Source organism: Mandrillus leucophaeus, unplaced genomic scaffold, assembly GCF_000951045.1.
Source record: "Mandrillus leucophaeus isolate KB7577 unplaced genomic scaffold, Mleu.le_1.0 Scaffold289, whole genome shotgun sequence".
NCBI lineage: Eukaryota > Metazoa > Chordata > Mammalia > Primates > Cercopithecidae > Mandrillus > Mandrillus leucophaeus.
Genome location: NW_012103020.1, coordinates 173,536 through 200,181, shown reverse-complemented (window position 1 = coordinate 200,181; position 26,646 = coordinate 173,536). Strand labels below are relative to the sequence as shown.

General features: G+C 33.4%; 1 protein-coding gene across 2 annotated transcripts in view; it reads right to left on the bottom strand.

The window, feature by feature from the left end:
- Positions 1-3,244: 3,244 nt before the first annotated feature.
- The window catches only part of CLGN (calmegin), a 32,633-nt gene continuing 9,231 nt past the window's right edge, over positions 3,245-26,646 (bottom strand). For both annotated transcript variants that reach the window (XM_011985616.1, XM_011985617.1), the window contains 13 exons: positions 24,727-24,800; positions 24,009-24,067; positions 20,174-20,315; positions 16,560-16,641; positions 14,937-15,129; positions 13,462-13,651; positions 10,857-10,970; positions 10,589-10,739; positions 8,590-8,805; positions 7,360-7,485; positions 6,996-7,155; positions 5,409-5,509; positions 3,245-4,089 (listed from right to left, as the gene is read on the bottom strand). In XM_011985616.1, the coding sequence (XP_011841006.1) occupies positions 4,009-4,089; positions 5,409-5,509; positions 6,996-7,155; positions 7,360-7,485; positions 8,590-8,805; positions 10,589-10,739; positions 10,857-10,970; positions 13,462-13,651; positions 14,937-15,129; positions 16,560-16,641; positions 20,174-20,315; positions 24,009-24,067; positions 24,727-24,800 (1,689 nt within the window). In that variant the 3' untranslated portion in view covers positions 3,245-4,008. The remainder of the gene's footprint in view (positions 4,090-5,408; positions 5,510-6,995; positions 7,156-7,359; positions 7,486-8,589; positions 8,806-10,588; positions 10,740-10,856; positions 10,971-13,461; positions 13,652-14,936; positions 15,130-16,559; positions 16,642-20,173; positions 20,316-24,008; positions 24,068-24,726; positions 24,801-26,646) is intronic.

The following is a 26,646-nucleotide window of genomic DNA, read 5'->3' as shown; positions in this document are numbered from 1 at the left end:
TTCAGATTTTATAAAATATTGTGACTCAGACATCAATATGGTTTGGCACAACACGTATAATTAAGTATATTAACATTTCTGCAGCAAAATGAGTATTAAAGTAGGATAAAGAAAGACTATATATATATAAAATCTTGCTGAGAAAGTCAGGCTCAGCTACCAGGTGAGTTTTGTTACCAAAATGCTGGGAAAAACCTTTCACTTTTCAGAGATTTCTGGTTATGGAATTGTAGCAACAAAACCTTTTGTAGAAAAGTAACCAAAATCATGTATGCATTTAGTTCCAACCAGTTAATATCGTATCTCTATTCCTGTCCCTATTCCCTGTGATCTAGTCCCTTTTGTAAACGAAAAATGATAGTTGAATTATAAAATCTAAAATTAATTTTATGGTCCAAAGAAAAGCGAAATTGATCTTAACTTTAGAATGTAAAGCCATTCTTTACTTTGCCCAATAAAAATTTTGGTTTTCCCTGAACACTGTGGTGGCTGTCATCAGATTCTTCAATGTGCATGTAACCAAAATTATTACCAGTGGATACCAGGGATTAGTTGTTAAGAGCATTTGTAAATCATGAAAGAACAGATAATGTGAAGATATGAAAGGTTAAGAATTGGAAGAGACTTAATTCCTTCTTACTCTTATCAGAAAACTAGCCGCAGTTTATTTCACTGAAATCAGAGATTAATGGTATTTAAAAGACAAATTTACAAGGCTAGGTGTGGTGGCTCACACCTGTATTCCCAGCTCTTTGGGACACCAAAGCAAGGGGATTCCTTGAGCCTAGGATCTTGAGACCAGCCTGAACAACATAGTGAGACCGTGTCTCTCCAAAAAAAAAATTTTTTTTTAATTAGCCAGGCATGGTGGTACTTGCCTGTAGTCCCAGCTACTCAGGAGACTGAAGTAGGAAGATTGTTTGAGCCCAGGAGTTCAAAGCTGCAGTGAGTTACGGTACCACTGCACTCTAGCCTGAGTGACAGAGTGAGACTCTGTCTCCTCAAAAAACAAAAACAAAACAAAAAAGGCACATTTACTGTAACAAGGACTTTATGTTGGCCGTTGGCCTTTGGACCTATGAAAGGGTGGGTTGAGAGACAACAGAAGCTGAAGTTGTACATTCATTGTAATCAATTTTATAATGTATCTTGTTTTAAAATGTATACATTATAGATGGCTTATCAAGTGCTATTAAAACTTGGAAACACCCCCAAATTTTACCAAAAAGTATTCATTTAACAAACACAAAATATGTGATAACTATGTTGGGTGGTAAAAGCCCATTTTTCCAGTTGTCATGTTGCCCATCTTCTCTAAAACTACCCTACTTTTCCATGCATTCTCTTTCCCATCAATTTGCCTCATATCTGACCTTTCAGAATAAGGGATAATTTTATTTCCAAAACTCAGCTCTCATACTATGGAAATACATGGGAGTTATATACTTTTGAGGGGGAAGAAATTGTTGAAATGTATGCAGAAATTCTTTTATGTTTTAATAAATCACATATAAAAGATTTAATTATCTTACTTTAGCCATCTTATAATCTTTAAATCCTGCTAAAGTTAGAACATATAGCCACAATTGAAAAGAGAACAAAACATTGTTCACAGATTCCTAGAGTGTAATGTATTTATGTTTTAACTATTCTGAATAGTTTCTGCTGAATACAAATACAAAACCATTTAGGGACTAGAATTCTGAAATTTTAAAATACATTAAATTCATTTCTAGTGGTTCATTTTAACATGTAAGCAGTTCCATCATGTTTCTCCTCCAAATGTGGTCTGATAGCTCAAAAAGACTAATTCTAGAAACATGATGTTTTCGTGGAGAAATGATTAATGGAAGCAAGACCATCAGTAAAAAATATTCAAGAAAAGGGACGTTACTTTACACTGATCAACTTAAAAAGCCTCTGAAAAGGCAAACTAAAATAAAGAAAAACAAAATACACTATTTCTCTCCTTTATGGATAAGATGTAAGTCATTTTGAACAATAAAGTCAGATTAGGGAGTAAAAGGAAAAAGCCATTTGATTATTAAGAAAGACTGTCTATTGCATGGATATAGTACAGGTTACACATTAGAGTTTTAGTTTTGTTAAACCTGTCAGTTACGGTACATCCACAAAGGAGTAGGTGCACAGGAATTAGCAGTGATTTGGCAAATTCAGTTGCTCAAATTTTACCACTGCAAGCTTATGGAGTTTAACCAAACAAATGAATCTGCAACCAAGAAAGTAAACAAAACAAAACAAAACAAAATAAAACAAAACCAAGCTTTAAAGAGTCTTTAGATAAAAATGTTCACATGCAAGAATCTTCCCAGGCAAGAAGGTTTTCATTAAATTAAAAAAGAAGTTATCTCCTGAAGTAGTGGTTTACCTTCAGAAATATTCTCATCTAGGGTTATTACACTCCAAATGCAAGGTGAGCTCTTAGAGAGGGAGAATGCTTGCAAGATGTGTTCAGTTCATATTAAATAAATACAAAGTATGACTAAATACTATGTATTAAGATTTTCTACCACCAATTTATAGAAGTTCAGAGTATAACAATGGAGTAAATAACTTATTTTCTTTCTCAATTCACTCTTTGAAGTAAGGAGTGAATAGTGTTAGTGGCTATGTTTGGCTTCCTTCAGTAAAAGCAGAAGCTAGAGACTTATTTTCCTTATTCATAAGTTCTAAATTTACCTACTGGGGAAGGAGTTGTATGGGAACCTATAATAGTTTAGGGCTTGCCCAAAGATGGGGTATGTGTATGTCTATGAAGGAATCCAAAATAGTACCTAACGTGGAAAATTCTCTAGGTAGTTAGTATTCAAGTAGTTCTGTGGTCTCAAAGATTTAGATCCTCTTCCAAAGAGTCTAACCCTGTTATCCAGACATAAGAATTTCATAAATAAAATATTTTAAATGGAACAACACAGCTCCATTTTAATATAGTCCAGTGACATGGTAACTGATTTAAAAAGAAGAGCAGTAATAATAGTTGCTCCTGTCCACCTCAGTGGCAGCTTTGAAGCTATTCATAGATGAGATGACAGACTTAAAATAGACTGAAACTTGTCAGGAAAAAAGAAAAAAGATAAAAATACAAAAGCATTCCAACCCCACTGGAAACAAGAAAAAATAAAAATAAAAACATGATGAATTGAAATCAGCCATTAGAATCTCTTAGTAATAAGGAAAATAATATAAAGCCTCCCCAACAATAACCTGTTAAATAGGGTATTAAGGATGAAAAAATATTTAAATTTTATTTTCAATAGCAATGTATGCATAAGAAATTTTGTGAATGGGCTAAACTACTCTGGCATAAAGCAACTATAAATACTTGAAAAAAATCTGTACATCATTTTGTTTTGATAAAACCCATTATCTTTGTATTCAAATGTAAAATATGCTACAATATAATCCAGTGATTTTATGAACAAAGCACCTCTTTAAAGGAATCTATAATTTAAGCGAACAACTGACCATAACTATAATTTGACACAAACTAGGTAAATGTGGGTCATATACAATACTTTCAATTGTTGATAGAATCAAACAACCATACAGAAACTTTATTGCATTTAGCTCTGTACAACAGAACACATGCTCATTTTTATTACAGAACTACCAGTTATATTGTATAGCCATTTAAGTGGAAATTCCAATAACTGATTTTTTCCAATAGCAATGAAGCTGCTACATATTATTTTGTTCTGTACAAACCAAAACTATCTCCAAACAACTAAAACTGTGTAACTTCTAATGGTATTAATCTCTTAGATCCGATATGTAATGTGCCACTTTTATTCTAAATTCAAAGACCAGGTAACTTCAAAGATGCTTTTTTTTCCCTCTGAAATGAAGGACTAAAATAAATGTCTGAAAGAAAAATGTTGCTAGATATTAGAAACAGGATGTGCATAGATTGATTAAAGTTCAAGTCTGGCATGCTGATTTTAGAATGCCAAACATCCCTCTCAGGAATTAAAAATACTTGAATCTAGTTTAGTCCTTTCGTACTCTTCTTTTGCGTACTGACTTCATTGGCCCATCTCCAGATCCTGTGCTCTCATCTGCTTCTTTCATCTAGAAAAAATAATTACAAAAAGGTTTCTTTTAGTATAACAAGTAACTAGTAGATAGTAGTAAACAATAGATTTATTATTCTCTAAAATATATGTGCTATCAAGTGCTATGATGAAGGTATTATATGAAATAAAGTTATAGTTATTTCTCAAGGCTATACAAAAATCAATGTATTCTAGCTCACTGAGACATACACATAAAAAGACAGAAAGACTGAGAGATGTAATTAAGATATTTTTGAAGGTACACAAAGTATTTTGTAACATAAATGTAAATAGAATACATATTCAAGTAAATGACTGCAGGTATTATTTTAAGAAAGTCACAGCAGAAACAATGATTATTTAAACCTTGGCTCTGGAAGAAATTGTCTTCACCTAGGTCTCCCTAAATATGGATATTCATACTAGATAATGGTCCCCAAAGTCCCTATAAAAACTCAGAGGGCAGGAAGACCAGCAGCCAGTATGTGTACTGATTGAACATTAGGAAAGACTTAACAATAACTGCAAATTTATTTGGAAGATTTCTTCAAATAGATAAAATACAAAATTTAATCACATGCAACAGCAGGCAGAACTGTACTTTTATCCTACCTACGTAGTTGGAATGTAATATGTTAGCATGGTGACTCTGTGTGGTAAGGCTATGCAGCTCTTTAAGGGCCAGAGAAAACTGGTTTTTGGTTTATGCTGGGTTAAAAAAAAGAAAAAGAAAAAAGAAAGCTCTGGCTCTAATTATACTCTGGATTTCTCATTCCATAATAACTTACAAAAAAAAAAAAAAAGCATTGTGCAAAGTTCCATTTTATATCAGGACACCAAACAGGGTAGACTGATGGGGGTGGGGGAAATTCATTAAAGATTTGAGAAAAATACCCTATCAGGCAGATAGTACTCAACTACCCAGTGAATGAATATTTCAAAACATGAGAGTAAAATGTTGAGACATTAAGGATGTTTTACAACAGCTATAAAAATTATAATGATAATTATCTTTTAAATATTCAAACAATGTGTTTATTATGCTTTTCAATAGAATTTCAATGAGAAAGTCATCATTTTGGATACATGTATTCTATCTTCATATTTTGTACGTCACAGGCTTGCTCTATACTGTTTTACTAGGCATTGAGACAATATAAATTATAGTATTTGTCTTTCCTTCCTTATGGATATGTTTTAAAAACAATATAGAGGCTCTTATAAAAGCTGAGAGAAATATGGCAAAAATTCTTTCATAAACCAGATTGGTGCTTTTATTGAAAGAACTTTTTATGGATAACAACTATACATAGAAACCAGTTTATTTTCTGTTACCTCATCCTCTGATCCAGACTTATTTGATTTATTACGTTCTTCTTGCCCTTCTATGATTTCGATTTCTTCTTCACTCTTTTCCTCAGGTTCACTTTCCTCTTCTAGAATACAGATTTTATTAAAAGCAAAGACTCAGTAAATTAGAATTTTGCTACTGAAAAGTATTAAGTACAATAAAGGGGATTTATTTAAATTCCAAGATTTATTCCAAGATTTAGAAGAAACTTCTTCCATTCAAAATTTTAAAAATTATAAATACTCATTATATTGTCATATTTTATAAATGAATCATCATATTTGAGTTGGGGGACAAGTTTTAAAAACTTCTTAAGCATTCAATCTGTATGTAATATGAAAACCAAAAAGTAATCATCTTTCCTGTGTTCCTGTCTCGGGAAATACTTCCTTTAATTTTTGGTGATCTTTTAATCTTCAATATGTTATTTACTTATGTTTGTTCTCTGTGGACATTATCAGGCATTTTTTCAGTTACTGACCCTCCTTAGGATTCCATTTAGCAGAACCTCCAACTTTTGTCATCATTGTTAACCAAAAGATATTAAGCATGTCCTAGGAGCTATATAAAGTAAAAACTCCTACCCCACCAAGAATGGGCTTTGGGGAAAGGGAAGTTGAAAAATAACTCTGACTTCTTCCATGTAGTTCCAGTGTGGGACTACATGTATAGGTGAAAGTACCTTTATACAAGCAGGCCCTTCTGATACTTAAATGTCCTCTAAATAAGGTTGATCCAGACATGAATATACTCAGCACTAAGAAGTTACAAAAATAAGGCTGAAAACTTACAACCTGAAGTATTTGTTGTTTTAGATACCCATCCTAATAAATACATGTACATGCATTTATACATGTATATGTGTGTATATATACACTCTCTCTTAAAAAAATAGACACACATGTGTTTTTAAGTCAACTGTTTCATCAAGTGAGTTAAACATTGTGCTTCAAGACATTTGACTTGGGACACTGGGCAAATCAATAGTTTTATTTTTACCTCATGTAAGGAGGTCTCAGTGGAGAGCCACCAAATGGTGACTTCAGTTCTAACATCTTCAAGAGTTTAATATAGGATGGGAAGGGGATATAGGTTCAGCAATCCTTTCAGAAAATTAATTAAATTATTTATTCTATATGGTAAGCATCTGATTAACAATAGCCATTGGAAGACTTGGTGTTGATTTTGTTGCTGCAATCACCTGCTTTATATCTATTTCTTTTCTATAGAAGCCATTATATATAACCTTTATCACCCTCCATCTCATCTTCTACACTCCCAGAGCCAAGAAACATCCTTGCAAAAAGCTATGGCCTATGGGATTCATAACTGCTAGGCTATGAAGCAACTGAACACTATTTAAATCTCCTTCTTCCTAGAACACAAAAACTATAAACAGGGTGACTGCTCAGATGACTATTACTCCTTCTTGCCACAGTCACATATTCTTGGGAGATTCAGATGTATAAACTTGATAATAAACAAGTGTAACACCTAGTTATTTCAAGGCAATATACTGTTTTATGAGCTTTACCCAGGGTCTCCATTATAAATCACTCTCATTGTCTTACCTTTTTCAAGCATTTCACCATCACTTTGCTTTTTTTCCTCTTCCAGGTCCATCGGTTTTTCCAGGGCTGCTTTCTCTTCCTTTCCTTCTTGCTCTAGTATTCCTTTTGTTTGTGGTATACATATGTCGGTTTTTTTATACTCTGTATCTTTATATTTCTTCTGTGGTAGTTAACATATTTTTACTAAAGGCAGAGTGCTATTTTGAAAAATTTTTTTTTTTGCAATAATTGATAACATACATAATGAAAGTAAAACTTATGAGACATTTAGTTTATTACTTTTAAGAATCACTTGCTCAATTTATAGAACTCCTAAACAATAAGAAATTTGGGGAAAAAGTTGAAGGAAATCAATTTTCTTTACCTTTACTTTTCTTGGCCAACAAAATGAAGTAATTAATGCTATTGGCACTCCTGCTGTTATGAGATAAATCAACCAAAGCCATGGGTGCCCTTCAGCAGCTGCCACTAACTGTTTTAATACACCAGGCTATAGATGAGATAAGCACAAAAATGCAATTCAAATTTTACAAACCTTTACTGGGTAACACAAGATACAAAAAACTTATTTACTCAGGCATTTTACATTAAGGAGTGATGAACTTGTAAGTAAAAGAAGTTTCATTTTCCCACCTTATACTTTGTAAAGTCTAATTTAATTATTAGCATGCATCACTGAGTGAGACTTGATAGCAGAAGATATGTTATGACAAAAGTGGAAACTTCTAACATACTAGCAAGAAAAATGGTAATTTTCCTTTTTGGTAAATTTCAGAATAGAACTACCTTTTATGGATGTATTACCTGGTTTATTTGAAGTGATCATTCATTCAGTACTTTTAAAGAACTTATTAAAATCATACCTCAGAATTGTTTTCTTTTTTATATAAACACATGTCACATACAAGACCCTCAATAAGGATATTATTTCTCTTATTAAAATAAAATTTAAAAAATCAAATGTTTTAGGTACAAGAGGTTCAAAACGAGAATCCCTCTTTACCTACTCTTTTGATGGTTTTTCGCTAGTGACCCAAGGAACCAAATGTAAGGTAAGAATTTTTCTTTATAGCAACTGAATTTAAAGATATATTTTCTAAGATGCATTGTGTTGAAATATTTAGCTTAATCTTTTCTAAACAGTGTTAAAGATTTCGGGAAAAAACTGGAACAGAATTTAATAATGTTAAAATATAAATTATTTGTACATTCCTCTAAGTAAAAAATAGTTAAAATAAATAAACAGTAATATTTAGATTATCATTATCACTTAGGTCTTGAATTGGCAAGATGACAAAGATATTAAGTAATCTTCTTCTATAAACAGTAAATAGGCATTAAATCCCATTAGAGATATTATAATTCAATGAATAAAATGAGGACTTACATATGCATATGTAGTTCATAATGAAGTAACATAAAAAGCAAAATATTTTGTCTGCATAAACTTATTCAAACACATTTCCTTGGCATTTAGTAATTATTGCACATTTATTTGCCTTTAAAAGAACCATTTGAATAACCTACAACCAAGACCAAATCTTATTATCATTATTCATAGTTATATCACTACTGCTATTGGTCAACACCATACCTCATTAGCATTTGCTATCATTATTTTCCATCTCCAACCATCTGCAGCCCAGTGATCTGCTACTTCCTTTTCCGAACAGATAATAAAATTATCAAAGTAGATATCAGAGGTCATAGACCAAAGCTCTAAACCAAGAGCACTAAAAGAAGTCAGAAGAAATGGATGATCATCTTCGAAATAATCTGGATTAGGAATTTTTCGAGGACTCCAGATTCCCTGGAAGAAAAAGTAATTGAAGACATTTTCAAATAAAATAACTTCATTATAAATGCTGCTTAATAAATAGCTGCTATTGAATGAAATTCACAATGCTAACTGGAAAAAAGAAAACTTTAACTGATATTAATTCATTAGTAACATACTGGAAATAAAATCTTGTTTCTTTTTGCTGTGTACCCGATGTTTCCTATGAGGGATAATGATTTTAAATTCTGCAAAAAAAGGAAAAGGGAAAATCCAACATAAACAGAAACGTGAATAAATTTCACAATTTGTCTATTTTAGACAAATTTTTAGATTTAGTAAAATTCATTGCAAAATGTTACTCAAGTTGTCCAAATCAGAAAGATTATTGTATAGCAAAAATGGAGTTACTCCATTTAACATATACCCATGACAGATATCATTAATCAGGTATGGTTGAATCTCAGCACAACTACTCAACATAAAACTTCCATTAGATCTTAAATGATTAAACTGTCAATTAAATCAAATACATTCAACAATATTATTGCTCACTGAGTCACTCCGCCATCACATGTATGTATTCTGGACCAGGCACTATGCCAGATGATGGAGACATACATGGTTCTTGTATTAGGGAGTTTAAAGTAGAATAAAAGAGACAGACATTAAACAATATTTACCAAAAGAAATATTTTATGTTAAATGCTTTTAATAAAAACTACAGTGAGTAATTAGAATATGAAACTGTATATATATAATGTTAGAACGTGTCCATAAATAATTACAAAGATAAAACTAGAGGGTTAAGTGGATAACATAGAAACTTTTAATATAAAAAGCTAGGTACACTCAAAAGATGTCTGATTCATATCAGAATAAAATCAGGGCCGGGCTCGGTGGCTTACTTCTCTAACCCGAGCACTTTGGGAGGCCGAGGTGGGCAGATCACGAGGTCAGGAGTTCGAGACCAGCCTGGCCAACATGGTGAAATCCCGTCTCCACTAAAAATACAAAAATTAGCCAGGTGTGCTGGGGCGCACCTGTAATCTCAGCTACTTGGGAGGCTGAAGCAGGCGAATCGTTTGAGCCCGGGAGGCAGAGGTTGCAGTGAGCCAAGATCACACCAGGGTTTTTTTTTCTTCTTTTTCTTTTTTCTTTTTTTTTTTTTTTCTGAGTCTTGCTCTGTTGCCAGGCTGGAGTGCAGTGGCGCGATCTCAGCTCACTGCAATCTCCACCTCCAGGGTTCAAGAGATTCCCCTGCCTCAGCCTCCCGAGTAGCTGGGACTACAGGTGTGCACCACCACGCCCGGCTAATTTTTTGTATTTTTAGTGGAGACGGGGTTTCATCATGTTGGCCAGGGTGGTCTCCATCTCCTGACCTCATGATCTGCCCGCCTCAGACTCCCAAAGTGCTGGGATTACAGGCATGAGCCACCGTGCCCGGCCAAAAATCAGAATTTTAATAATACTAAAGAATAAGTACATTAATTAAGCACAGGCATTAATTACTAAAATGTACAATGTGTGTCTATTTGATCAGAATTTACTTCTTATATTTACTTCTAAAATAGAAGTTTATTTCAAAGTGAACATCAACTGATAATTCAGGAAGAATATAGTATGAAGTGATTTATTTCCCCAGAAAATTAAATAATTGATGCTCTACTTTTAAAATATAAATTAGTTGGGGTCTATTTTCTCTGACATCTTAAAAATGAAACTTCCAAAAGTTAACATAGATAATTAGATATTTAAACAGAAAAGATCACAACCTTTTTAACTTCACTAAAGAATTGGAACAAGCGGTTGTTACCTGGTAGTTAGGATTATCGACCAGTGGAGGTCTCCATACTCCTTTGTATTTTGGGTTATCTATCATGGGAGGTTTCCACTCACCACACCCAATCCGACATGCTGGATTAAGAATCTGAGGTGCCTCCCATTCTCCATCCATGTCTTCATTCCTTAGGATATTAAAGCAAATACAGTAACCTCAAGTCTCAGATTAGTCATATAAACTAGTAACAAAAATGCACGTAAGAAACATTTAAAATCGACATTTAAAGATGAAAAGTGCTTACCAGTCATCAGGTTTTTCAGCATTAGGATCAGGGATAAATTTTGGTTCATCATCAAGCCAGCCAGCAGGTTTAACAGCACTTGAATCTTCTATTTGGGCAGGTTCACTTTCATCCCTGTAAATACAATATTTTATATTAATTACTAATTATTCAAAAAGTTTAAAAATGCATATGTTACAACACTCAGAAGGTACCACATAAAATAATTTCCCTCTCTTTTGTTTGTGCCTGTGATTTGTCCTCATCTACCACCCACCTAAATCTTCTGCTAACTTGCCAATTTTTGGTACATATTCCCCGTTGTGCTCTATGCATACATGCACACATGTATACATTCTTTTTTTATACAAATGATAGCATTCTATACATAATATATTAGACCTTGCTTTTGTTACTTAAAAACTCATTCATCAAATATATATTGCATGCTTACTATGTGTCAAGACTGTTCTAGGAGCTCCATTATTATTATTGTTTTTTCGCTTGAGATGGAGTCTCACTCTTGTTGCCCAGGCTGGATTGCAATAGTGCGACCTTGGCTCACTGCAACCTCTGCCTTCTGGGTTCAAGCAATTTTCCTGCCTTAGCCTCCAGAGTAGCTGGGATTACAGGCACTTGCCACCACGCCCAGCTAAGTTTTTGTATTTTTAGTAGAGAGAGCCACCATGCTTATGCCTGGCTGGAGCATATATATATATATATATATATATGGCTTCATTCTTAACAGCTGCATAGTTTTCTACTTGAGGATATACCATAATTTATTTAGCTTATCTCCTCTTGGAGGACATTTAGTGTTTCCAAAATTTTACTATTATTAATACAAACAATGCTATAGTGAATGTCCTAGAATATATGCCATTTCTTACCTGTGAAAATATAATTGTTAAGATTATGGACATTTTAAATTTTGATAGTAGCATCCAAATTACTTTCTATAATGGTTACACTCCATTTCCAGTTCTACCAGCAGCATGCAAAGGTACTTATTTTCTCCTGTCTTTGTGAAGAGTGTTACCAAACTTCTTGATTTTTGCCCATGTGATAGGTGAAAATTGGTATCTCACTGAACTTTGAATGTACATTTAGTAGCATAAGTGATACATAAAAACTATTTTTTCTTAGCTCATCACCTCTATATTAAGAAATTAGCTCTCTGTCAGCTATATGATTGAAAATAATTTTTCCTGGTTCTTGTGTGTTTTTTGAAATAGTTTACGGAGGGTTTTTTTTTTTTTTTTTGCAATATACAAATCACTTATTTTCATGTAGTTGAACTTATTTTTAAAGGATTCTTGGATTTTATATTTGGAAAGTTCTTCCCTATTCCAATATAATTTTTTAAACCCCGCTTATTTAATTCTAGTATTTTCATTTTAAAAACAACACTTAGGCTGGTGTGGTGGCTCACACCTGTAGTCCCAGCACTTTGGGAGGCTGAGGTAGGCGGATCACGAGATCAGGAGTTTGAGACCAGCCTGACTAACATGGTGAAACCCCATCTCTACTAAAAATACAAAAATTAGCCGGGCGTGGTGGTGCACGCCTGTAATCCCAGCTACTCAAGAGGCTGAGGCAGGAGAATTGCTTGAACCCAGAGGCAGAGGCTGTAGTGAACCGAGATCGCATCATTGCACTCCAGCCTGGGTGACAGAGCGAGACTCCGTCTCAAACAAAAACAAAAACAAAAACAAAACACTTAGTAAATTCTAAAGTATGTAAACATAAAGTACTGAACTACTAATATAATTTTCATCATTACAGAAAGATAGACATTTTAAACAAGAGGCCACTTCATGATTTTCCAAATGAATTACAAAATAAACAGAAAAAATGAACTCTACAAATGTACAGATTTGTGTTTGCCTGACATCAATGTCATCTTGAGTCTCTGAGTGCTCAGAGCAACCAAAATTAAAACTTAATGGAGCATTTCTTTTAGTACTTTGTAAAACAAATTCTAACACATTTCAACAATCAGAATGAGGCAGTTATATGTGGTTTCTCTCATTTAAGGGCAAACGTACTTTTTTTTTTTTTTGAGACACAGTCTCGCTCTATCGCCAGGCTGGAGTGCAGTGGCACGACCTTGGCTCATTGTAGCCTCTGCCTTCCAGGTTCAAGCAATTCTCCTGCCTCAGCCTCCCAAGTAGCTGGGATTACAGGCACCCGCCACCATGCCCAGCTAATTTTTGTGTTTTTAGTAGAGACGGGGTTTTGCCATGTTGGCCAAGCTGGTTTCGAACTCCTGACCTCAGGTGATCTGCCCACCTCGGTCTCTCACATACGTACAATAAAGATCAAACTAGGACTGAAAATTAAAGCACTGGTATTTTGGATTTATGCAATTTTTTATCCACAGCAACGAAAACATAAAAAATAAACATATATTGAAAAATGCAACATCATTATCAATAGAAATAAAAAAATATTAACAGGGAGGGAAGTGTAAAATCTATTTTAGAATATATTTCACCCAAAATACTAAACATAAGTAGTTCTGATGTTTAAAACAATAAACTTCATTGGTTGTAAACTTCACTTACATGTTGTTTCGTTACCTAGTTATGCCAAATAATGCTTTGCTACCGAATTATTTGCTTACCAGTCTTCTGGTTTGACGGCAGAAGGATCAGGAATTTTTGCTCTTTCATCCCATTCTTCAGGTTTTTTGTCACTAGGATCTTCAATTTCTTTGGGAGGGTTGATAGGAGGAACCACATCCTCGAGGAGGCTTCCTTTGTTTACAACTGTTTGATCAACTAACACCTCAAATGTGTCATCTGGATTCATCACTAAGGACAAATTTAAACATATTAGTTATCATTTTGATGTACACTTTAAAGATAATCTTCTAAATAATGTAACTACCCTTAACTCCATGGATAAAGCTTTTTTCCCAACCAGAAACAGAGGAATAACCAATGTAGTAAACCAAAATATTCTAAAATCACCAGATATATTTCCTAAATAAAGATAAAATTTTGTTTTAAACTGCATTTTTTACAATAAAATGCTCCATTACTTCTCAAATAAAAAATAATACCAAATAGCTCTGTTCTGGGACTCATAACGAGTCAGCTTCACTCTTTTATAGTTACAAGATACAAGCTAATATTTTTCAGCATTTAATTTTTTTGATACAATATTAAAGTGTTATAAGTATAACACAAACAATTCATTTATTCTGTTCTAGTTATATTTTCTCATTATTTCTACAGTTTACTTGGTGTTCCCCAAAATGCCGTTTTATTTTTCAATTATTTCATAAAGATGTTTATTATATCACATCTGATATTGAAGATGAAATGGGCATTGCCCTAGCAGACAAAATGAATGTTTCTACAACTGCAGCATTTAGGGAAACAGATTGAAATACTTTAATCTTGGGTGGAGTTGAGACGTGAGAAAGGAAGCCGATAGGGCCATTTCAAAATGTCCTATTAGGTTCCAATATGCTCTGATTTTGATAGTGGCCCACCAGAGCTCTACAGACATTATACTTGAGAATGGGAGAAACAACTCCTTATAATGTCCCTCACCCCCATAGCTATGCAAATTCCTATTTACCTAAGTATATTAATATATGGCTGCTCAATGCTTTTCCTTTCGAAGTACATGCCACAACCAACACGAGGTAGAACATAACAATAATCACAACTACCTACAGGATAAAGTCTAAACGTTTTAGTCTGGCATTAAGGGCGTCTTCCTTTTTATTTTCTAGTTTTCTGTTCTTACAGCACCACTGTCACAACGTCTAAAATGTCCTTTCACCCTACTGTCTTCCACATTCTATGTGTACTTCAAGATGAGCTCAAATATAATCTTTCCTAGCTTTGTTCCAAGTCTCTAAGCTGGAAGTAATATTGCTTGTGAACTCTTAGCTGTGCCTTATCTCTCTTTCTTATATGGCACTTTATTTTCTACCTGTGCTGTCATTATACGTGTCCTATTTTCTGAAAAAGATAAGCTCCTTCAGGATGGGGTGCATGTTTGTTTTCTCGTAAAGCACTTGCCATGAATATATCAATAGTCAGCAAATATTTTTGAATACATGAATGAATTTAAAGGGTATACCAAGGGTATAAAGATGAGTCTTCCTGTCTGTAAAGAACTTTTTAAGGTCTACATCTGGAGGTTTGGCATGTTTCTCTTCAAAAACTCCAGTTTTGGGATGTTTATGTCTGAAGATAAAATGAAGTTTATAATCTTCTCCGCATTTATCTGGTCCAAACATAATGATATAGGATGTTCTATCATAAAAGTTTTCCTTCAAAGAGAGATGAGTGTTGGCATTAGTCCAGAATCAAAGAGTATTTAATGAATTTCTGTATTCTATCCAATGGGTAGAGTTTACAAAAATATATTAAATGATAATTCACCAAAGATCTAGCTATTTAATACAAGTGACAATAAAGGACGTGGAAAAACAACAAATTTTACTTCAATATAGATTTTTTAAAGTACACACTACTTCCTGAAGATGTAGGAAAGAAGCTGAAAATACTCTAGCAACATCATAATATGCTTCAATTCTCTATGTAAATCTATATTACTAATATTTTATTGAGAGAATTGGGCATTAGAGGAAAGCATATTTACGGCCTTAAGACTAAAATTGTTACCCATTACTATTATTTAGGAAGATATCAGATAATGACCCTCTGAGGACAAGATGAAGAGAGATTTATTCAGACATAAAAACAGACAGGGGGACATGTATTTCTCTTTATTTGGCATGACACAGTGGTTAATAGCATGGGGTATGGAGTCAGATATTGGGGTTCAAATCCTATCACTGCGACTTAAACTAGCTGTGTGTCACCATGAGTCAATTTTTTAAAGCTCTCTGTACCTCCATTTCATCACCTCTGAAGTATGGAGATGATAGTAATACCTACCTTACAAGAGTTCTCTGAGAATTAAGTGAATTAATCAGATAAAGTGCTTATAGAAATACTCGGCATTAGATTTTTTTGTCATCCTACCTTCAAGTGTTCATCTAAAACAAGAGCTTCAACATATACTACAATGGTCTCTCCTTCACTTGATCCTAATAATAATGAGTAGTAATGAAAAAGTCTTCCATCCACATTTCATAGCTTATGTACAGACATGTGTTCTGAAAAACATACCCCTGATGTCTCATCTATCCTATTTCTGTTATATGCAGAAAGTCTGAAACAGCCATTTACAGGAGAAGGCTGTAAGAAATATCCCCAACCTTCCAATGTTCCTAGTACAACCTCTTAGAAGTATAAAGCTACTTCATCATGAAAAGTTTTAAAAATTAGTTACTTTCTATGGGTTACTAACCCCTTTTATTTTGGTTCTATGGCCATTTTGTTTCACTGCTTTGCTTTGTTATACTTCTCTAAACAAACAAGAGTCTTATTCTGTAAAGAAAATAACTTTAAGCTATATTTCAAAAGAATTTATAAGTACCACGAAGTTTTTGTCCTACAGACATGGTAAACTTTTTCATGTCTTTAAAGATTATAAAATTGATGCCTTCAAGTAACACAGCTTTATATAAAACTTGAAGGCAAATTGTAAGAGCTATATAAATTCACATTGAAAAAAGATATCTACAGTTCTTTTCAATTTCAGTTGAAGATAAAAATGTTCACTTTTATCAATTGTTCCTTAAAAATACTTATTAACTTTAATAAGGTTTTCTTAAATATTAAAATATCATACCAGAATCAAATCATCAGTGTCTGCTAGGAGTTTAATGTATGCACCTCCACAATCAATACCATCTTGAAAATTTACTTCATATCTGAATAAAGGGAAAAAGAACCATGCTACTGATAAATAAAAATTACTAATTGCTCTTTAAAATCTAATGTTATTATTTTCAATTCATGTAAGTATAATTTTTTTTACATTATCAGAAAGCTCATAGAAAGCATATCTACAACCTATAGGAAATAAGCAAAAACAGTTTTCTACTACTGTAATACAAGACACACCATTAAAATATTAAAAATAGAATGATTACAATCAACTGCAGACAAACCAATCAATTTGTTTAAATTTTTTTCCATCAAAACTGATAAATTAAGAATAAGATACTCTGACTAAAACTACAACAGGAGATTTCAAATTCTGACAAGGTAGGCACTATACTTATACTTTATAAACTGAAAAAACAAAGGCCATAAGAACCACAGCTACAGCAAGATAAGAAATTGCTAATGATCTTAGATACCTAGAGTTCACTACACCTTACCATGTTAAATAAGTTGTACATTTAATTCAATAGGTCCAGCAAAGAGATTCATAATCTCAATCAATAAGCTGGCTTTCAGACCTAAATAGCCAGGAGATATGGGAAATTTTCACTGTTTAGTATAACAGCTAAAAGAATGAACATGAGAGTCTCTTACGAATTTACAACACAGTGTAATTCTCAGCAAAGTTTTTTTTTATTTATTGGTAATTTTTAAAAGGAAATAGCCTTGCTACGGCAATGAGGCATAGACTTACTGAAGATATTTTTTTTTTTGGTTAAATTAATGAATTATATGTGACAGAAATCAATGAGGAAATGGTTGTCAAACAGTAAAAACAAAAAAGGTTATGATTTCATTAAATGAATGAAAACAAAAAGACATGAAAACTAGAGAAACAACCAGAAATGATGATCATTTTAATAAAGGATTATAGTTGTAAATGTTTCTGAAGAAATTTAGTGACAAGAAGGTAAAACATGATAGCATACAAAATTTTAACAGTTTGAACTCAATTGGTGTACCTATTTTGTATTAAAAAACAGAGGAAACAAAATTTTAAGTACCTCTGATTTGAAAGGTGTGATTTTTCCCCTATACTTTGTACCATGCTTTATTTCTTAAGCTATCTACAACAGTGGCTACATGCATGTACTTTAAAGACAAAATGACCTGAGAGTTATTCTTGATTCTGCCATTTACTCTAGTGACTCCTTGGGTAAGGGCAAGTCATTTAAGCTCTAAGTCTCTATTTGCTCATCTATAATATGCAGACATGGCCCATACTTACACCTTAAAGGATTGTTATGATGATTAAAGGATATTATGCCCCATGAGGGGCAAATACATGCTCAAAATGCTTCTATGATAATCAGAAGGAAGGTATTCTTTTGTTCTTTTTCATTTTTTAAATAGAAGACAGTTTGTTTTCCTCAAAGTCTTATCTTTATTTTAAGCAATAGCTGACAAAATTTTGTTTTTCATGGAATTTAAGTATTTGAAGACTATAAGTAGAAGACATGGTGCATGATATGACTTAAAAGTCAATGTTTTCAGGAAAAAATTAAAAAGATTTTGCTTTATAATAGGTGATCTGAGGACAGAGCGTTCTGTAAAAAGGTAAGAACTGGAAAAAATGTTTTGTACAGTGGCTTCATAAGTGTGAACATAGTTTCATTGCTCCATTATGCCTAGATTCAATCACTTTGTCCATTTCTTATACTGTAAACTTTCAGAGTTTTCAAATAATTAACTTTTACCTAGTATAAATGATTCACAATGGATTAGAGGATCAACAAAATGTTTATCATACAGCTTGACTGCTGCTAAACTTCCAGTCACAGGAAAACCAAGGGCATATGCATAGTATATGGTAACCTTAATTTCTTTAGAGTATCATTTCTCAAATTGTTCCATGAAATAGCAGTTATTGTTAGGTGGGAGAATAAACTTATGTGATCAAACATGTTTGGGAAACACAGTAGTAATGCTGAAAACAGGTTTTCATGTGCAGAACTTCTCAGTCTTTAATAAGCTAACATACTTCCTTTTATAAATTTAAATTTAAAATTTATTTATTTATTTATTTATTTAGAGACAGTCTTGCTCTGTTGCCCATTTACTCAGGCTGCAGTGTAGTGGCGTGATCTCGGCTCACTGCAAGCCCTGCCTCCTGGGTTCATGCCATTCTCCTGCCTCAGCCTCCCGAGTAACTGGGACTACAGGCACCCACCACCATGCCTGGATAATTTTTTGTATTTTTAGTAGAGACGGGGTTTCACCATGTTAGACAGGATGGTCTTGATCTCCTGACCTCGTGATCCACCTACCTTGGCCTCCCAAAGTGCTGGGATTACAGGTGTGAACCACCATGCCAGGCCTTTACTTCGTATTTTTTTAAGTTAGGATATTCTTCATCTTATTCATATATACTAACATGTACACAATTTGGGAAAAGCAGCTTTATAGTAAAGTTATGTTGTAAATCAGCATTTATAGCATTTAATATAAATCTCTTCATTTTATTTACCCCATTTCATTTTATCAATATTAAGAGGAGACAAACATTCACTCTCCTTTGAATTGTTTTTAAACATGAAAGACTGCTATTCAATTCTTGGTCCTCCTTTTTTTTTTCTTTTTTTCTTTTTTTTGAGGCAAGATCTCATCTGTCACCCAGGCTGCAATGCATTGGTGTGACCTTGGCTCACTGCAGCCTCCACTTCCTGGGCTTAGGTGATCCTCCCACCTCAGCCTCCAGATTAGTGGGACTACAGTTGGGCACCACCATGCCTGGCTAATTTTTTAAACTTTTTGTAGAGCTAGGGTTTCGCCATGTTGCCCAGGTTGGTCTTAAACTCCTGGGCTCAAGCTATCTGCCCACCTAGGCCTCCCAAAGTGCTGGGATTATACACATGAGGCACCATGCCAGGCATAATGGGGAGGTGGAGAGGTTGAAGGAAAGGATTATCTATAAGAATGTGACCTTTAAAAGGGGTCCATGCTTGAAAGACACTGGCATTCATAAACATTTATTTTAGAAATAAACTTTCTGCCTTTGAATCTTATCACTGGTTTAATAGCAATATTTATGATTCTATTCTGAATATATTAAGTTTAATAGTTTGATAAGAAGTAATTTTAAGAGTAAAACCAAAATGATTTTTACTATGCATTATATAGTTTATGGCAGCAGAATTGTATATATTACAGTATATATCACATAAGTTTTAAATTTTTTTAAGAGAGCCAAACTATTTACTCCTCATTTAGTCAATACAAGACTCAGACCAAAGGAAATACACTGCTTAATAGCCCACATACAATTCCTTGAAATAAATATAAATATTAGTTCTAGGCCATAAGAATGGTTGATCTTTATATTATTTTATCATTTACCTGCTTTTCATTAAAGACACGGGTATGTTTGTGTGTATATGCACATTTGTGTATTTAACTAAGTGAAACGGAAAAGGAAGATCTAGATTTTTACATCCATTTTCAAAATACAAGCTACATTCAGAAGCCAAAGCTAATACAAAATTCAGAAAAAGTATTCCAAAATATAGCAACACTTACTGAACTATCAAGGGTTTATCAGCAAAAATGAAGGGTTTTGCTAATACAGCAGATATTGCATGATGCTTTGCTCTAGATTTTAATACCAGTCCTCTGTCACCAGGTACCTGGTTTTCTTTCAACTCTTCAATTTCCCATCTTCCTAAAAAAATAAAGCAAAGCAAATTAAACTAAAGCAGAAAACACTGACCTAAGAATTATTTATCAGCAGTTGTGAGCAATAATTTTTTCCAGGAAGGCTGACTTGGGAAAAATAAAAATTTTAAATCAGGAAATATCTTCAACTATATATGTATGCCTGCTCATTTATCTTTTTTTTTTCTATCAAAGAATTATTTCATTTTCTTAACTAAAATTGTGAAAACTAATAGCAAACACTATAGTGTCTAATTAAGTCACTCTTAAAGCTGAATTAGTTTGGTTTTTCTATGAAAGAGTTTTTAATCAATGAAATGTGGTTTGTCTCAATAGGGTCAATATTGTATTTTTAAAATAACATATTTATAACTGCATATGACACAAAGAGCATCCTTAACACAAAATGAGTAGTCTATTTATTTTGAAATGCACAATACTCATCAGCTACTTTTCTTACTTGCAGCAGTTACTGTAAAGATTTAAAGTTCATTTTGAAAACTGCATGCTTAATTCACACAAACCCTTCTCAGGCTACACTAATCAGTTCTCAGAACTTTTGGCCAGGAAGGCAGCAAAGCACCGCATAAGCACTAAGCTATAACAAGACAAAACTGAGTTAGGCCTTCTCTGGGTTACAATTTTCCATGTTAAGATCAGGACATTCCTGAAATTAGATTATGGGCCACATACAATGCAAAGCTAGGTGGGCTACCTGTAGCCCAAAAGTTATGTGTTAGACTTTACTCCTTTACCGGTTTTAGAATAGAAAATCAACTCACATTAATTTGTGTAAAATCTTGTGTTTTGAAAATTATAGGTATTGCCTATTCCAAGAAAATTCAATTCAGCAAAAACTGGCTATTTTCCAGTATTGTGTCAACTCAAAATTTTCATTAATGAGCATTTTTGAATTACATATGCTCTTATATCCTTTTGTTTTCTTTCTAAGAAAAATAATGCAAGAACCAGACACAGTCTTATAAATCAAAGCGGGCTAATTTTTGGTCTATAATTGTACATACATTTTTAGACTTTTTAAACTGTGTGTGTTTTTATTAAGTTTCCAAGTTTCTTTTCTTCACCCCCCCCCCCAATTTGGTCATATTATTTTTTTTTGAAAAAGATAAAGGTACTTGGTTTTCTTTCTCTCACATTGATGGTGAATTGTATTATCACTAACTTGTAGTTTGCTCCTCGCCTGCTATAAAGGTCTTATTTTAAGAAGTAACAACTTTATCTGGAAGTCCTAGCCAGAGCAATCTGGCAAGAGAAAGAAATAAAGGACATATAAATTGGAAATGAGGAAGTCAAGCTATCACTGTTTGCTAATGATATGATCGCATACCTAGAAAACCCTAAAGACTCATCCAATAGACTACTAGACTTGATAAATGAATTCAATAAAAGTCTCAGGTTACAAAATCAATGTACACAAATCAGTAGTACTGCTACATAGCAACAACGACCAAACTGAAAATCAAATCAAGAACTCAATAACTTTTACAATAGCTGCGAAAAAAAAAAAAATCCCTAGGAATATTCCTAACAGAGGTGAAAGATCTATATAAGGAGAACTACAAAATACTGCTGAAAAAAAATCATAGATGACACAAACAAATGGAAACACATCCCATGCTCATGGACTGGAAGAATCAATATCATGAAAATGATCATTCTGCAGAAAGCCATCTATAGATTCAATGCAATTCCTGTCAAAATACCAACAACATTTTTCACAGAATTAGTAAAAAAATCCAAAAGTTCATATGGAACCAAAAAAGAGCCTGAAGAGCCAAAGTAATCCTAAGCAAAAAGAACAAATCTGGAGGTATCACATTACCTGACTTCAAATTATACAAGGACATATTATCAAAACAGCATGGTAATGGTCTCAAGTAGACACACAGACCACTGGAACAGAATAGAGAACCAGAAATAAAGCAAAATACTTACAACTAACTGATCTTTGACCAAGCATACAAAAACATAAATTAGGGAAAGGATACCCTATTTAATAAATGGTACTGAGAAAACTGGCAAGCCACATGTGGAAGAATGAAACTGGACCCTTACCTGTCACCTTATACAAAAATCAACTCAAGATGGATTAAAGACTTAAACCTAAGATCTGAAACCATAAAAATTCTAGAACACCAGAAAAACTCTTCTAGACATTGACTTAGGCAAAAAATTCAGGACAAAGAACCTAAAAGCAAATGCAACAAAAATGAAAATAAATAAATGGGACCTAATTAAACTAAAAAACTTCTGCACAGCAAAAGAAATAATCATCAGAGTAAGCAGACAACCACAGAGTGGGATAAAATATTAATAACCTGTGAATCTGACAAAGGACTAGTATCCAGAATCAAGAGACTCAAACAAATCAGTAAGAAAAAAATCAATCCCATCAAAAAGTAGGCAAATGACATAAATAGACATTTCTCAAAAGAAGATACAGAAATGGCCAATGAACATGTTTAGAAAATGCTCAACATAACTAATCATCAAGGAAATGCATATTAAAACCACAATGAGATACTACATTACCCCTGTAAGAATGGCCATTATTAAAACGTCAAAAAACAATTGGCATGGATGTGGTGAAAAGGGAACATTTATACACTGCTGGTGCAATGTAAATTAATATAGCCTCTATGGAAAACAGCATGGAGATTTATTAAAAAACTGAAAGCAGATCTACTATTTGTCCAGCAATCCCACTACTGCTTCTACTGCTTTTTCTGTGCATATGAGGTGGTGTCCTTTTTGGACTAGATAAGCATATAGACATATATACACATACACACACATATATGTGTGTGTGTGTGTGTGTATGCATGCACAGGGGATTTGCTGGGATGGCGAACACGATGCAAAGGAAGACATGCAGGTATGACCTTTATCTTACACTAAACAGAAACTATGAAAAGGAATCAGACAGCTGACATCCAACATACTATCTGTTTTGCTGTTGTGATGTAACTGCTTATTGGGGTCTGAGCGCAAGGTCACATGTTTATGAGTATGAGGTCCTCTGAGAAAGAAGACATTACCACTATCAGTCACTGTGAGAAGAGGCCGATCGTGATCCAGCATATAACAATCAAGGAGGCTGGTTTTTAGATCACAAAGAAGAAAATATTTGGTCATACTCTAGGGTAGTCCTGTTACGGAAGACAATATGACCCCTGCCTATAGGACATTTCTTTCTAGAGCTAAGACTGAAGATAATCCTATTAGACACCCTATGATAATGGGTATAGGCCTGGAGATGAGGATTCCAGAAGTAGCCACATATCTTGTAGCTCTCATTAGTTATCCTCTGCTTTTTACTTGCTAGGAGAATCTTACCATAAATTATAATTTGATCTAGGTGTGTCTAGGCTTGAGATGAAACCATAGAGACAACAGTAGCCTGGGAAATACTGCTTCAGGAAATGCAAAAGACTAACCAGCAGTAGAATGAAAATTCAACTGTTCAGTTAGAAAACTAGATTAACTGGCTTAGGAGTGAGATTTTCAGAAATAGCAAAGGGGTTTTCAGAAATATTGAAGAGGGACAAGATAAAAGACTGAACATTTTATTGCGAGGCAGCATGGGGGACTCCAGCCAACACCATTTAACAAAAATATAATCTCAAAGGTTAGTGAACTCCAGGCCATACCGGTTATATCTAATACTTAAATATTTTACCATCGTATATCGAAATCTCCTCATCCATGTCATCTTTCTTTGCTTTTGATAAGACCCATCTGTAAACAAAGTTGAACATACATATATGTCATTAACAATAAAATCAGCAACTTATAGATATAATGCATACAGAAACACAACAAAAGATCACCCAATACAGTCACTTGTCATTCAACAATAAATTCATACTTAGATGCTAAATAAGGATGCCTTCACCACATAATCCTGGAGGACTAGAGTTAAACCGAATTTGGAATCTATAATTTACTAACTGTATGATCACAGGTAAGGTACAAGGAGCCCCGGTTTCTTCACTCGTAAAACGGGGATTAAATATGGTAATTATCTATTTCTTTTTAGGACATCTGACACATAATAATCATTTTAATATTAATTTTTGTTTTTTCCATTATTGTAGTAGAACAGTACTCATATTTGTCATCTGAACTTAAAGAGTGTTAATATCTGTCCTACAGAAGGAATAAATATGATAAATTTCATCTTTACATTCAGAATTAGTATATTTTCTTTGAATAAATAACTATTCAAATTAAACATTCTATCAATTACAAAAATATACTAAGTACTGATTTACATTGTCAATTAAACTACTTTAATTTTTTTTTTAGATCTGTAATAGAGGTAATTTTCACAGGTCAAAACCTAATAACTTCAAAAAAGCTAATAAATCAAAACATTCTCTTGAATGAATACTCACCCAGCCAACCTTCCACTATCAAAAGTTTCTGCAAAATATACTTCTCCTATAGGTTGAGGTGTCTTATATTTAATCTAGAAAATAGATTTTCCAAGTCTAAAGTTATTCATTTTCACAAATATTTCAACTAAATAATCTTCCTAGTGAAGAACATAGTATGCAATGCACATACAGGTAATACAGATATGAGGTGACAAACCCATACCTGTACAAAACTTTGTATCCTAGTAATGATAAGGTACAAGAAAATATAAGAAATACCATGATGACAAAAATACTATACATACAAACAGTGGATACACTGACCCCTTCTAACACAGAAGGAACAAAGGGACTCTGACAAGTGACAATATTTGTGGATAAAACTCTTTGGGAGCAAAGGAAATAGCAAAATGAAAAGCATATAAGATGTAGAGCTTAGTAAGCACATAGGCTTTTAAAATTAACTCTTAAGTTTTACTGTTAGGTACCCTAAAATATAATAATATAATTTTACAAGATTAGGAACCCAGAGAATGAAAAGATTCTATGGAGATAGCATTGCAAAACAATGATCAACAAAGCATTGTTTCAAGTGCCTTTGAAGTGTTAGCTGTTACGGTGGCAATAATGATGACAGTGGCAGTGGTATTGCTGGTGATATAGTGGCTCCTTTAATTCTTATAATATTCCTATGGGGGAAGTACCATTTGTGCCCTCTTTATATATGATGAAATTGGGACAGACAAAGTAACTTGCTTACTGCTGTCCAGTTAGATAATTGTAGGACTTATATATAAAGCCAAAACTGTCTGACTCCAAAGCTCATATATTTTTACTACATGATACAGAATTTACCAACAAAATAATTTAAAAGAGTAAAGACTGATAAACTATCAAAAGATAATTTAAACTGAGGACCAATAAATACAAATTTGCCCACAGTAATAGGTTAGTCTGGATCCTCTCAGAATCAGCCTGTTGTGATTGTATCTGTATGACTAGTGAGATTTCTTCCATTAGGCTTTAGGGAAAAGGGTGCAGAAATACTTTTTCTATTTTCACTGTCCCTATCCCACCCTGATAGTAAAACACTTCCTGTCTATTTAAGGGAGTAAAATCGGTAATTACACAAAATTCCACATAATTACTGACAGGGTCAAGATTCAGCTACCTAAACTGCCAATCTTCTATGAAGTTTACTGAATTACAACTTTACTGTTCTCTGTATTTTTATAGATTGACAAAATGGGCAATGGTGTCACAAGAGACTTCCTTCTGATAGGCCACCCCTAAAATCAGTTTATTTTGCCCTTTATTTATATTTCACCCTATGTAGATTACTCATGCTATAAAATTAGCAGCATCAAAAATAATTCTTTCCCACTTCTTATCATATTCTCAAAGTATCACCAAATAAGTCAAGAGTGGTAGTTACCTGTCAATTTCTTTGAAGTATTAATATTAACCTTCAAAGATCCTGTGGTAACTGTATCTAAGTCAGTAATTATTAGTACTTGGAGTACTTACTTTCTGCAGATTATAGAACTAGGCTTAAAAAAATTGTCCTTACAGAGCTTAAATTTAACAGGGGAAACATACTATTCACCTTAGACAGTGAAATAACACATTTGCAAATGAAAAATTCTTAATAAGAAGAAATGAACTAAAGAAGTCTGTAACAACTACATATTATTCCCTTTGGCCCTTCAAACAGTATCTGGCACAATACAATTAATGCTTTCTCACCATCAAAAATATTTCCGATTATCACAAGGTTAGATATGAATCTTTCCCAATGTAAAAGCTCTTATGTATCATCAAGGTATACAAAAATTCCTGCAATTTCTCAGACTCCTGTTAATCACTACTTCAAAATACATGTTTTAACAATGCTGAGACAGAAACATGAGTCAGGTTTACCAAATGCTCACCCCTCAC